Raw genomic sequence first — 14,889 nt, 5'->3', positions numbered from 1 at the left:
TAGGATAACATATGTTTATTCCCTAAAAAAATTAGCCACTTCCTATTTCATTTGGGTACCCAAAAAAATTCATGAAATTTGGACAATTTTTTTTGGCCAAAAAAAGTTACCCTTTTTTTCTCATTTCAGATCTTCACCTCCATGGGTCTGACTTCATCCAAAATACATCAAGATGTGTCCTAAACATTCAAGAATCAATTCCTAAAAGGATTTGTGTATATATGTATAAACTTTTTTTTTATGAATTTTTATGTCAGGTCTTTTTTTTTTCTACTTAATTTTTTAAAATATTTATAATAAATAGTTTTTCTGCAGATGAGTAGTATTTATCTTTACAGTTGTTTTAAGCATTCATTGAAGTTTTTTTTGGCAAAAGAAAAAAGGAGGTTACTGCAAAAACTGATTTTTCAAGAATTTTTTTTGGCGTCGGGGTCGTTCGCGTCCGAGTATACCCTTAAAGGGGTGTCCGAGGACCGTACCTATCCAGGGTTAAGGGAGTTTCATATAAATAAACAGAATTTTAGTTATAAAATATATTACAGTATTTCTAAACTGGGTGATAGGAGGATAGATGTGAGAGAGGCAAGAGAGCGTGCTAGAAATAGGAATGAATGGCGAGCGATTGTGACGCAGTTCCGGTAGGCCCTGCTGCTTCCTCCGGTGCCTTAGATGACCGCAGAGGTAGCAGCAGTAGGGGATTCAGCATTATGAAGCTTCATCTGTGGTGGATAATGTGGGAGGTTGGGCTGTGGCACCCTAGCAGTACCAGCTGAACTCGGCCGAGTCCCTGGTTAGGCTGGAGGAACGTAGAGAGTAGAGGTCCCCTTTTTGTTTTGTTTCATTGTTCATGTCGGCTACCCCCCAAAATTGGGGGAAGTGCCTTTGGTATATGCATGTATGTAAACTAACTTGATGTTCATGTACACGGCCTCCCGCCTCATTAGTGACCAGTTGTCAAGAGACTAATGATCTGGTTTTGACTTTGAGGCCGAAAGACCGAGCGAACTTATGAAGTCTCATTGCAAGATAGTTTCCATCAACAGTCACATAGCTAAATGCTTGCATTTAGCAAGAAAAGAAAATAAGTAATTTCTATTATGGCATAGGCATTGACATTTGAAAAAACTTCAAGAGAGAGGCATTATGAACATAAGGTGAGTATAAATAAGAAATCTTATAATCAAAATTCAGTTTTTTTATTCCTTTATATAGGGTTCCTATTCCACTTATAATGAAAATTTTACAGTTTAACTTCTACTTTGAATATATTGTTTATATTAGGATGCTAATTGTGGTATGAATTACAAATAAATCTAAAAAGGGATTACTGATGACTCAAAAAAAAATATATCTATTTAGTATATTTGCATTGTTTTAATATTTTGCTAGCGAGTTAATGTGAAACAGCTACATTATAAGTCCAAACAATCTAAGTCTATTTTCCAGATGCTAGATGCCATACCACTCTCTAACTTTGGATCTTATTTCATGTTAACACTTTTTTAAATCAACTTTCCTCTTCTTAAAACAGACATAAGTTCCTGCTAAATAAAGTAATGCAGGCCTTATGTACCTATCAAAAAAAAATTCCTTTCTTTACTGATGGGTTATCTCAATTGACTAGAAATCTAGATAACTCTCTCCATGTCATCAAGGCAACAAATATAAAACAAATTAACCAATAAAACTATAATAATTAGCACAATAGAACAGACCTAAATAATTCATGCAACTTCATTACATGGAGCAAATAATCACCAACCTGAGGTTAACACTGCCATTATGAGATGTACAAGACTAGTGTCTCGAGTAAGTGAACGGGCAAGGCTTGAGTCATGCTTGAGAACTGTGCAAAGAAATATCAAAGCTGTTTCCACGGCTTGAAAATAACTCTCAGATACATTCAAGAGGGGGACAATATAACGAAGTTGTCTGAAATGAAGAGAGAAAAAAAGGAATAAAAACCAGCAAGTCAACCAATATAAAAAATCAAAGTACAGTAAAAATTACGATTTTGAGTTGGTGAAATTTAAAGGAAATAAAACTGCAAGTCATGGAAAATAAAAAAGGGATTTTGACAAAGGAAAAATCTATTTCTGGGCGAGGAGCCTGTGTCGCTCAGTGAAATGCTCCTTAAAGCACCATTTCAAAGGTATAAATACTGCTAAATATACCAGAGAAAAAAGTTGCATGGAATGCTAGGAGTATATCCAGCTCGCTCACCCCTAAAGGGTGTCGGTATTAGAACTGGGGCGAGTGATACCACTACCAGAGATCCCTCTCCAATTAGACTTCTCCCTCCTCAAAATCCCCTGTTACTACGAGATGTAAAAATGTTATTTTTATTAGTAAAATAAATTTTTGAATATACTTACCCGATAATCATGTAGCTGTCAACTCCGTTGCCCGACAGAATTCTATGGAGGGATACGCCAGCTATCACAATACTAGAAGGGGGTGTACTTACCAGCGCCACCTGTGGCCAGGTACTCAAGTACTTCTTGTTGACACCTCCTCAATTATTCCTCGGTCCACTGGTTCTCTATGGGGAGGAAGGGAGGGTCGATTAAATCATGATTATCGGGTAAGTATATTAAAAAATTTATTTTACTAATAAAAATAACATTTTTCAATATTAAACTTACCCGATAATCATGTAGCTGATTCACACCCAGGGGGGTGGGTGAAAACCAGTGTACAAGATTAAAGGATAGCTAAGTATCCCATATTTCATATAACAGTTATCTCAAATAACAATGAAATAATAAGTACCTGGTAAGGAAGTCGAATTGAACCGTTACTCTGCCTCTTTTTTAAGTTCGTCTTCCTTACTGAGCGCAGCGTTCCTCTTGGAGGCTGAATCAACCCAAAGGTGCCAAAGTATATGGGGTTGCAACCCCTACTAAAGGACCTCTACAAAACCTCTAACCCAGGCGCTTCTCAAGAATGAATAGACCACCCGCCAAATCAAAAGGATGCGGAAGGCTTCTTAGCCTACCGTAACAACCATAAAAACAACAATAAAAGCATTCAAGAGAAAGGTTAAAAAAGGTTATGGGATTAAGGGAATGTAGTGGCTGAGCCCTCACCTACTACTGCACTCGCTGCTACGAATGGTCCCAGGGTGTAGCAGTTCTCGTAAAGAGACTGGACATCTTTAAGATAAAATGATGCAAACACTGACTTGCTCCTCCAATAGGTTGCATCCATTATGCTCTGCAGAGAACGGTTTTTATTAAAGGCCATCGAAGTAGCTACGGCTCTTACTTCGTGGGTCCTTACCTTCAGCAATGCAAGGTCTTCCTCCTTTAAGTGAGAGTGGGCTTCTCTAATCAGAAGCCTTATATAATACGAAACCCCATTCTTGGACATGGGCCTCGAAGGTTTCTTGATGGCACACCATAAGGCTTCTGACTGTCCTCGAATAGGTTTAGACCTCTTCAGATAATATTTGAGAGCTCTGACAGGGCAAAGAACTCTCTCTAGTTCGTTACCTACCATGTTGGAGAGGCTAGGTATTTCAAACGATCTAGGCCAAGGACGTGAAGGAAGTTCGTTCTTTGCTAGGAATCCGAGCTGAAAAGAACATGTTGCAGATTCGGTCGTGAAACCAATGTTCTTGCTGAAGGCATGAACCTCACTGACTCTCTTAGCTGTTGCAAGGCAGACGAGAAAAAGAGTCTTGAGGGTAAGGTCCTTGAAGGAAGCTGACTGGAGAGGTTCGAACCTAGGAGACATAAGGAACCTTAAGACTACGTCTAGGTTCCAGCCTGGAGTGGATAGACGACGCTCTTTAGACGTCTCAAAAAACTTAAGAATGTCTTGAAGGTCCTTGTTGGAAGACAAGTCCAAACCTCTGTGGCGGAGGACTGAAGCCAACATACTCCTATACCCTTTAATCGTAGGGGCTGAAAGAGATCTCTCATTCCTAAGATGTAGAAGGAAGTCAGCTATTTGGGTCACAGAGGTATTGGTAGAGGATATTGAATTGGCTCTACACCAGCTTCGGAAGACCTCCCACTTAGACTGGTAGACTCTACGAGTGGAAACCCTTCTTGCTCTGGCAATCGCACTGGCTGCCTCCTTCGAAAAGCCTCTAGCTCTAGCGAATCTTTCGACAGTCTGAAGGCAGTCAGCCGAAGAGCGTGGAGGTTTGGGTGCAACCTGTCTACGTGAGGTTGACGTAGAAGGTCCACTCTTAGAGGTAGAGTCCTGGGGATGTCGACTAGCCATTGAAGTACCTCTGTGAACCATTCTCTTGCAGGCCAAAGGGGAGCAACCAGCGTCAGCCGTGTCCCTTCGTGCGAGATGAATTTCTGCAGAACTTTGTTTATTATCTTGAACGGTGGGAATGCGTACAGGTCGAGATGGGACCAGTTCAGTAGAAAAGCATCCACATGAACTGCTGCAGGGTCTGGAACAGGGGAACAGTACAGCGGAAGTCTCTTGGTTATGGAGGTGGCAAACAGATCTATGGTAGGTTGACCCCACAAGGTCCAAAGTCTGTTGCACACACTCTTGTGGAGGGTCCATTCCGTGGGAATGACCTGATTCCTTCTGCTTAGGCGATCTGCTGAGACGTTCATATCGCCCTGAATGAACCTCGTGACCAGAGTGAGGTTCCTTGCGATCTCGTATAGGCTCCTCGAATGGGTCCCTCCTTGCTTGGAGATGTAAGCCAAGGCTGTGGTATTGTCTGAGTTCACCTCCACCACTTTGCCTAGCAGGAGGGACTTGAAGTTCAACAGGGCTAAATGAACTGCTAGTAGCTCCTTGCAGTTGATGTGGAGTAATCCCTGTTCCTCGTTCCACGTTCCCGAGCATTCCCGTCCGTTCAAGGTCGCACCCCAGCCCGAGTCCGATGCATCTGAGAAGAGATGAAGATTGGGGGTCTGAATAGCCAACGATAGACCCTCCCTGAGAAGGAGGTTGTGCTTCCACCACAGGAGAGTGGTCTTCATCTCTTGGGTGATTGGGATAGAGACTGCTTCGAGAGTCGAACCCTTGTCCCAATGAGCTGCAAGATGGAATTGAAGAGGGCGGAGGTGGAGTCTCCCTAGCTCGACGAACAGGGCCAGTGATGAAAGGGTCCCTGTGAGACTCATCCACTGTCTCACCGAGCAACTGCTCCTCTTCAGCATGCTCATGATGCACTCTAGGGCTTGGCTTATCCTGGGGGCCGATGGAAAAGCCCGAAAATCCTGACTCCGAATCTCCATTCCCAGGTACACAATGGATTGGGAGGGAATGAGTTGAGACTTTTCCATGTTGACTAATAGACCCAGCTCTCTGATTAAGTCTAAAGTCCAATTGAGATTCTCCAGACAGCGACGACTCGTGGAGGCTCTCAACAGCCAGTCGTCTAAGTAGAGGGAGGCTCTGATGTCCGATAAGTGTAGGAATTTTGCTATATTCCTCATCAGATGAGTAAAGACCATAGGAGCTGTGCTTAGGCCAAAACACAGGGCTTGGAATTGGTAGACAACCTTTCCAAAAACGAATCTCAGGAAAGGTTGGGAGTCTGGATGAATAGGAACGTGAAAGTAGGCATCTTTCAAGTCCAACGAGACCATCCAGTCCTCCTGCCTGACCGCTGCTAAGACCGACTTCGTTGTCTCCATCGTGAACGTCTGCTTGGTGACATACGCGTTGAGCGCGCTGACGTCCAGCACCGGTCTCCAACCTCCTGTCTTCTTGGCCACAAGAAAGAGACGGTTGTAGAAGCCCGGGGATTGATGGTCCCGGACTATAACCACTGCCTTCTTCTGCACAAGTAGCGACACCTCCTGGTGCAATGCTAGCCTCTTGTCCTCTTCTTTGTAGTTGGGAGAGAGGTTGATGGGCGATGTGGTCAGAGGTGGTTTGAGGCAGAATGGAATCCTGTAACCGTTCCTCAGCCAACTGACAGACTGGGCGTCTGCACCTCTCTTCTCCCAGGCTCGCCAGAAGATCTTGAGTCTGGCTCCTACTGCTGTCTGGAGATGCGGAGTCAGTTTTTTCCTTTAGATGTCCTGGAGCCTTTCCTAGACTTGCTCCTGTAAGAGTCTGGACGGGAGCTTCCTCGGCTGGGGGCTCTACCACGAAAGGGCGGTATGAACCTCGTAGCAGGGGTATCAGCCACTGGGGAGCGATAAGTCTTGGGGACTGAGGTAGCAACCTTAGACTTACGAGCCGATGAGGCTACAAGATCGTGTGTGTCCTTTTGTATCAGGGCAGCAGACAAGTCCTTAACCAGCTCTTCGGGGAAGAGGAACTTCGAGAGCGGAGCAAAAAGGAGTTGTGACCTTTGGCAAGGTGTAATGCTGGAGGAAAGGAAGGTACACAGCTGTTCCCTTTTCTTCAAAACCCCTGATACAAACATCGACGCAAGCTCACCAGATCCATCCCTAATGGCCTTATCCATGCAGGACATTAATAGCATGGCAGAATCCTTGTCCGCAGGAGAGGTCTTCTTGCTGAGGGCCCCCAGGCACCAGTCTAGAAAGTTGAACATTTCAAATGCTCTAAACACTCCTTTCAGTAAGTGATCCAGGTCTGAGAAGGTCCAGCAAACCTTAGAGCGCCTCATTGCAGTTCTCCGAGGCGAGTCTACCAGACTTGAGAAGTCAGCCTGGGCAGAGGCAGGTACTCCCAAGCCTGGTGCTTCTCCTGTGGCATACCAAACGCTCGCTTTCGAAGTGAGCTTAGTTGGCGGGAACATGAAAGAAGTTTTGCCAAGGTGTTGCTTAGTCTGCAGCCACTCCCCTAAGATCCTTAACGCTCTCTTAGAGGATCTTGCTAGGACTAGCTTAGTATAGGAGGACTTAGCTTGTTGTATGCCCAGCGAAAACTCAGATGGCGGAGAGCGGGGAATAGCAGAGACAAAGTGGTCTGGGTAAACCTCCCTAAGCAGAGCCAAGACCTTACGAAAGTCAATAGACTGTGGAGAAGGCTTGGATTCATCCACGTCTGACGAGGGATCCAGGTGTGCTTCCTCATCATCAGACGCCTCATCACCAGAGTGTAGCGAAGAGATCGGACAAGAATGCTGGACAGCAGAGTCAGAACGAGTAGGAACAATATGTTATTTTTATTAGTAAAATAAATTTTTGAATATACTTACCCGATAATCATGTAGCTGTCAACTCCGTTGCCCGACAGAATTCTATGGAGGGATACGCCAGCTATCACAATACTAGAAGGGGGTGTACTTACCAGCGCCACCTGTGGCCAGGTACTCAAGTACTTCTTGTTGACACCTCCTCAATTATTCCTCGGTCCACTGGTTTTCTATGGGGAGGAAGGGAGGGTCGATTAAATCATGATTATCGGGTAAGTATATTCAAAAATTTATTTTACTAATAAAAATAACATTTTTCAATATTAAACTTACCCGATAATCATGTAGCTGATTCACACCCAGGGGGGTGGGTGAAAACCAGTGTACAAGATTAAAGGATAGCTAAGTATCCCATATTTCATATAACAGTTATCTCAAATAACAATGAAATAATAAGTACCTGGTAAGGAAGTCGAATTGAACCGTTACTCTGCCTCTTTTTTAAGTTCGTCTTCCTTACTGAGCGCAGCGTTCCTCTTGGAGGCTGAATCAACCCAAAGGTGCCAAAGTATATGGGGTTGCAACCCCTACTAAAGGACCTCTACAAAACCTCTAACCCAGGCGCTTCTCAAGAATGAATAGACCACCCGCCAAATCAAAAGGATGCGGAAGGCTTCTTAGCCTACCGTAACAACCATAAAAACAACAATAAAAGCATTCAAGAGAAAGGTTAAAAAAGGTTATGGGATTAAGGGAATGTAGTGGCTGAGCCCTCACCTACTACTGCACTCGCTGCTACGAATGGTCCCAGGGTGTAGCAGTTCTCGTAAAGAGACTGGACATCTTTAAGATAAAATGATGCAAACACTGACTTGCTCCTCCAATAGGTTGCATCCATTATGCTCTGCAGAGAACGGTTTTTATTAAAGGCCATCGAAGTAGCTACGGCTCTTACTTCGTGGGTCCTTACCTTCAGCAATGCAAGGTCTTCCTCCTTTAAGTGAGAGTGGGCTTCTCTAATCAGAAGCCTTATATAATACGAAACCCCATTCTTGGACATGGGCCTCGAAGGTTTCTTGATGGCACACCATAAGGCTTCTGACTGTCCTCGAATAGGTTTAGACCTCTTCAGATAATATTTGAGAGCTCTGACAGGGCAAAGAACTCTCTCTAGTTCGTTACCTACCATGTTGGAGAGGCTAGGTATTTCAAACGATCTAGGCCAAGGACGTGAAGGAAGTTCGTTCTTTGCTAGGAATCCGAGCTGAAAAGAACATGTTGCAGATTCGGTCGTGAAACCAATGTTCTTGCTGAAGGCATGAACCTCACTGACTCTCTTAGCTGTTGCAAGGCAGACGAGAAAAAGAGTCTTGAGGGTAAGGTCCTTGAAGGAAGCTGACTGGAGAGGTTCGAACCTAGGAGACATAAGGAACCTTAAGACTACGTCTAGGTTCCAGCCTGGAGTGGATAGACGACGCTCTTTAGACGTCTCAAAAGACTTAAGAATGTCTTGAAGGTCCTTGTTGGAAGACAAGTCCAAACCTCTGTGGCGGAGGACTGAAGCCAACATACTCCTATACCCTTTAATCGTAGGGGCTGAAAGGGATCTCTCATTCCTAAGATGTAGAAGGAAGTCAGCTATTTGGGTCACAGAGGTATTGGTAGAGGATATTGAATTGGCTCTACACCAGCTTCGGAAGACCTCCCACTTAGACTGGTAGACTCTACGAGTGGAAACCCTTCTTGCTCTGGCAATCGCACTGGCTGCCTCCTTCGAAAAGCCTCTAGCTCTAGCGAATCTTTCGACAGTCTGAAGGCAGTCAGCCGAAGAGCGTGGAGGTTTGGGTGCAACCTGTCTACGTGAGGTTGACGTAGAAGGTCCACTCTTAGAGGTAGAGTCCTGGGGATGTCGACTAGCCATTGAAGTACCTCTGTGAACCATTCTCTTGCAGGCCAAAGGGGAGCAACCAGCGTCAGCCGTGTCCCTTCGTGCGAGATGAATTTCTGCAGAACTTTGTTTATTATCTTGAACGGTGGGAATGCGTACAGGTCGAGATGGGACCAGTTCAGTAGAAAAGCATCCACATGAACTGCTGCAGGGTCTGGAACAGGGGAACAGTACAGCGGAAGTCTCTTGGTTATGGAGGTGGCAAACAGATCTATGGTAGGTTGACCCCACAAGGTCCAAAGTCTGTTGCACACACTCTTGTGGAGGGTCCATTCCGTGGGAATGACCTGATTCCTTCTGCTTAGGCGATCTGCTGAGACGTTCATATCGCCCTGAATGAACCTCGTGACCAGAGTGAGGTTCCTTGCGATCTCGTATAGGCTCCTCGAATGGGTCCCTCCTTGCTTGGAGATGTAAGCCAAGGCTGTGGTATTGTCTGAGTTCACCTCCACCACTTTGCCTAGCAGGAGGGACTTGAAGTTCAACAGGGCTAAATGAACTGCTAGTAGCTCCTTGCAGTTGATGTGGAGTAATCCCTGTTCCTCGTTCCACGTTCCCGAGCATTCCCGTCCGTTCAAGGTCGCACCCCAGCCCGAGTCCGATGCATCTGAGAAGAGATGAAGATTGGGGGTCTGAATAGCCAACGATAGACCCTCCCTGAGAAGGAGGTTGTGCTTCCACCACAGGAGAGTGGTCTTCATCTCTTGGGTGATTGGGATAGAGACTGCTTCGAGAGTCGAACCCTTGTCCCAATGAGCTGCAAGATGGAATTGAAGAGGGCGGAGGTGGAGTCTCCCTAGCTCGACGAACAGGGCCAGTGATGAAAGGGTCCCTGTGAGACTCATCCACTGTCTCACCGAGCAACTGCTCCTCTTCAGCATGCTCATGATGCACTCTAGGGCTTGGCTTATCCTGGGGGCCGATGGAAAAGCCCGAAAATCCTGACTCCGAATCTCCATTCCCAGGTACACAATGGATTGGGAGGGAATGAGTTGAGACTTTTCCATGTTGACTAATAGACCCAGCTCTCTGATTAAGTCTAAAGTCCAATTGAGATTCTCCAGACAGCGACGACTCGTGGAGGCTCTCAACAGCCAGTCGTCTAAGTAGAGGGAGGCTCTGATGTCCGATAAGTGTAGGAATTTTGCTATATTCCTCATCAGATGAGTAAAGACCATAGGAGCTGTGCTTAGGCCAAAACACAGGGCTTGGAATTGGTAGACAACCTTTCCAAAAACGAATCTCAGGAAAGGTTGGGAGTCTGGATGAATAGGAACGTGAAAGTAGGCATCTTTCAAGTCCAACGAGACCATCCAGTCCTCCTGCCTGACCGCTGCTAAGACCGACTTCGTCGTCTCCATCGTGAACGTCTGCTTGGTGACATACGCGTTGAGCGCGCTGACGTCCAGCACCGGTCTCCAACCTCCTGTCTTCTTGGCCACAAGAAAGAGACGGTTGTAGAAGCCCGGGGATTGATGGTCCCGGACTATAACCACTGCCTTCTTCTGCACAAGTAGCGACACCTCCTGGTGCAATGCTAGCCTCTTGTCCTCTTCTTTGTAGTTGGGAGAGAGGTTGATGGGCGATGTGGTCAGAGGTGGTTTGAGGCAGAATGGAATCCTGTAACCGTTCCTCAGCCAACTGACAGACTGGGCGTCTGCACCTCTCTTCTCCCAGGCTCGCCAGAAGATCTTGAGTCTGGCTCCTACTGCTGTCTGGAGATGCGGAGAGTCAGTTTTTTCCTTTAGATGTCCTGGAGCCTTTCCTAGACTTGCTCCTGTAAGAGTCTGGACGGGAGCTTCCTCGGCTGGGGGCTCTACCACGAAAGGGCGGTATGAACCTCGTAGCAGGGGTATCAGCCACTGGGGAGCGATAAGTCTTGGGGACTGAGGTAGCAACCTTAGACTTACGAGCCGATGAGGCTACAAGATCGTGTGTGTCCTTTTGTATCAGGGCAGCAGACAAGTCCTTAACCAGCTCTTCGGGGAAGAGGAACTTCGAGAGCGGAGCAAAAAGGAGTTGTGACCTTTGGCAAGGTGTAATGCTGGAGGAAAGGAAGGTACACAGCTGTTCCCTTTTCTTCAAAACCCCTGATACAAACATCGACGCAAGCTCACCAGATCCATCCCTAATGGCCTTATCCATGCAGGACATTAATAGCATGGCAGAATCCTTGTCCGCAGGAGAGGTCTTCTTGCTGAGGGCCCCCAGGCACCAGTCTAGAAAGTTGAACATTTCAAATGCTCTAAACACTCCTTTCAGTAAGTGATCCAGGTCTGAGAAGGTCCAGCAAACCTTAGAGCGCCTCATTGCAGTTCTCCGAGGCGAGTCTACCAGACTTGAGAAGTCAGCCTGGGCAGAGGCAGGTACTCCCAAGCCTGGTGCTTCTCCTGTGGCATACCAAACGCTCGCTTTCGAAGTGAGCTTAGTTGGCGGGAACATGAAAGAAGTTTTGCCAAGGTGTTGCTTAGTCTGCAGCCACTCCCCTAAGATCCTTAACGCTCTCTTAGAGGATCTTGCTAGGACTAGCTTAGTATAGGAGGACTTAGCTTGTTGTATGCCCAGCGAAAACTCAGATGGCGGAGAGCGGGGAATAGCAGAGACAAAGTGGTCTGGGTAAACCTCCCTAAGCAGAGCCAAGACCTTACGAAAGTCAATAGACTGTGGAGAAGGCTTGGATTCATCCACGTCTGACGAGGGATCCAGGTGTGCTTCCTCATCATCAGACGCCTCATCACCAGAGTGTAGCGAAGAGATCGGACAAGAATGCTGGACAGCAGAGTCAGAACGAGTAGGAACAATATTAGTGGTTTCCTCTTCAAGTAACTGTTGAGAGAGAACCTGAGGCTCAGACTGCAAAGGCTGAATAAAAGACGAAGCAGAAGGAAGGCGCATGGGTGGAGGAGGCTGACTCCTAGCATGAGTGGTTGAACCCAAGGGTTGCGCTTGCTGAGCGGTTGGTGGAAGCGGAGTAGCAAGTTCCTGTTCCTGTGGTGTGAGCGGAGCATGATGAGGTTGAGGCTGCGCAGAACAAGGTAAATGTCTCGCCAGCTGAGGCTCCTGAGGCGCAAGGCCAAGGTGTAGAGGTGCTTGCCTTGTGGAGGGTTGAGCTCGCTGCAGCGAGAGCTGAGGAGACTGACTCATGGACGGGAGAGGTTGTTGTACCTCAACCGAGAGTTGCACCACTGGTGGAGCAGCAAGGGAAGGCGGAGGAAGAGAGGTATAATCCTCCTGATCCCAAAGTAAAGGTTGCCTTAAAGAAGGCGGAGGCTGAACACCACTGGGAACAGCAAACTCAGAACGTGGCTCAACATCGTACGCCTGGCAGGTGGTACTGCGATCAGGCGGAGCAAGCGCAGGCGGAGCGAGCGCAGGCGGAGCGAGAGCAGGCGGAGGGAGTGTAGGCGGAGGCGGAGGCGCAACACTCTCAGCCCGACACTCACGCATCAAGTCCGAAAGCTGAGCTTGCATGGACTGAAGTAGATTCCACTTGGGGTCGGCAGAAACTACAGTAGGCTGAGGTAAAGCCTTAACAGTCGAGCTCTGTTGTGGCAGAACCTTACTCCTCTTGGGCGGAGTGCAGTCGACCGATGACTGCGGCGAGTCAGAGCTGAACCAATGACTGCAACCTGGCTGAGCACTCGCGGACTGGACTCTGCGTTTAAGCGGTCTCGAGACCTGAGACCAACGTTTCTTCCCTGACAGTTGATCAGCGGACGAGAAAAAGACGGGCTCAATCGTCTGCAGGTGGGAGTGACGGTCTTTGGAAGACACGCCCGCAACCACCGAGGATACTTCTGTGCGTCTAACAAGGCCTGCCGAACCCTTATGCCCTTCGACATTGCTTCTCCCCTGGGCTTGGGAGCTTGCAAGAGGTCCCGGACTGGGAGGACGACTGGCTCGCACAGAAGTATCCTCACGCACCACACTGGCACTGACACTAGCACTTGGCACTGCACTGACACTAGCACTCGTCACAGCACTGGCACTAATTCCACCCACTGCACTCTTGACCTTAAGTTCCTTGACTTCGGCCATCAGAGACTTATGATCACTTACCACTGACTCTACTTTATCGCCTAAGGCCTGAATAGCACGCAAAACAACAGACATATCAGGCGGAGGGCAAACAGTAGGTTCGGGGGTAGCCACTACAGGGGTAGGAAAAGGTAGGGGATCATGAGGTGAGGAAAAAAGTGAAGAGTGAGAAGAACTCCTCCTAACTCTACCTCTCTCTAACTTAGTTGAATATTTCAAAAGACGGACAAATTCCAGTTCCGAAAGTCCGGCGCATTCCTCACATCGATTTTCTAACTGACAGGGCCTGTCCCTACAGTCAGAACAAGCGGTGTGAGGATCTACCGAGGCCTTCGGAATACGCCTATTGCAAGACCTACATCGTCTATGGGAGGGGGCTTGCGAAATGTCAGACATCTTGAATCCAAAGAGTTAGCCAAAAGGGGGTTCCAAAATCAAGCAAAAGATCGTTAACCGTTAATCAGGACTATATAAAAGCTATCTAGCTAATATAAGAAGGTTTCCAGTAATGCGACAGCCGAAATCTGAGAGAATACTTCACCAATTAGCCGTGAAAAAACTCGAAGATCATAAGCGTATCCCAGAACGTCTTGCCGGAAGCACGACAGAGGAATAATTGAGGAGGTGTCAACAAGAAGTACTTGAGTACCTGGCCACAGGTGGCGCTGGTAAGTACACCCCCTTCTAGTATTGTGATAGCTGGCGTATCCCTCCATAGAATTCTGTCGGGCAACGGAGTTGACAGCTACATGATTATCGGGTAAGTTTAATATTGAAAAATAATGAATTAAAAAGTTTATAAATTTCACTGCAGTACAGCATTACCACTGAAATACAAAGGACTACAAATTTATATAACAGAAATTAACTTACTTGATAACCATGTTAATGATTCCATGCGAGCATAACTGATTAATAACCTGGGATGGTTGGAGCAACACTAGGTTAGTAAATAGCCTCAACAATGATTCATACAGCTGAACTGAAACAAGGGATGAACCTTTTCCATTTCTCCAATCCTCTTCACTTAGACTATCTATGCTGCCAAGCCCATCATCAGCTGAAAAATGTTATTTTCATTAGTAAAATAAATTTTTGAATATACTTACCCAATAATCATGTAGCTGTCAACTCTGTTGCCGACAGAAATCTACGGTCGGGATACGCCAGCGATCGCTATACAGGTGGGGGTAAACACCACAGCGCCATCTGTGGTCAGGTACTCCAGTACTTCTTGTCAACACCACCTCAATTTCTTCCTCGGTCCACTGGTTCTCTATGGGGAGGAAGGGTGGGTCAATTAAATCATGATTATCGGGTAAGTATATTCAAAAATTTATTTTACTAATGAAAATAACATTTTTCAATATTAATCTTACCCGATAATCATGTAGCTGATTCACACCCAGGGTGGTGGGTGGAGACCAGCATACATGTTAACAAAGAAGCTAAGTATCCCGTATTTTATTTTATTAGTTATTCAAAAATAACATAAAATAAATAAGTACCTGGTAAGGAAGACGACTTGAACCATTACTCTGCCTTTATTAAGTACGTCTTTCTTACTGAGCGTAGCGGTCCTCTTAGGATGCTGAACGACTCTTAGGTGCTGAAGTATAAAGGGCTGCAACCCATACTAAAGGACCTCATCACAACCTTTAACCTCGGCGCTTCTCAAGAAAGAATTGACCACCCGCCAAATCAACAAGGATGTGGAAGGCTTCTTAGCCGACCGTACAACCCATAAAAAGTATTCAAGAGAAAGGTTAAAAAGGTTATGGGATTATGGGAATGTAGTGGCTGAGCCCCCGCCTACTACTGCATTCGTTGCTACGAATGGTCCCAGGGTGTAGCAGTTCTCGTA

General features: G+C 46.4%; 1 protein-coding gene across 2 annotated transcripts in view; it reads right to left on the bottom strand.

Moving 5' to 3' along the window:
* LOC137631601 (rotatin-like) overlaps window positions 1-14,889 on the bottom strand; it is a 133,268-nt gene that overhangs the window by 23,170 nt on the left and 95,209 nt on the right. For both annotated transcript variants that reach the window (XM_068363469.1, XM_068363468.1), the window contains exons 26-27: window positions 13,899-14,085; window positions 1,763-1,932 (exon numbers count right to left, since the gene is read on the bottom strand). In XM_068363469.1, the coding sequence (XP_068219570.1) occupies window positions 1,763-1,932; window positions 13,899-14,085 (357 nt within the window). The remainder of the gene's footprint in view (window positions 1-1,762; window positions 1,933-13,898; window positions 14,086-14,889) is intronic.

The sequence above is a fragment of the Palaemon carinicauda genome, chromosome 40, assembly GCF_036898095.1.
Source record: "Palaemon carinicauda isolate YSFRI2023 chromosome 40, ASM3689809v2, whole genome shotgun sequence".
NCBI classification, from domain to species: domain Eukaryota; kingdom Metazoa; phylum Arthropoda; class Malacostraca; order Decapoda; family Palaemonidae; genus Palaemon; species Palaemon carinicauda.
This window is presented reverse-complemented; position numbering and strand designations above follow the sequence as displayed.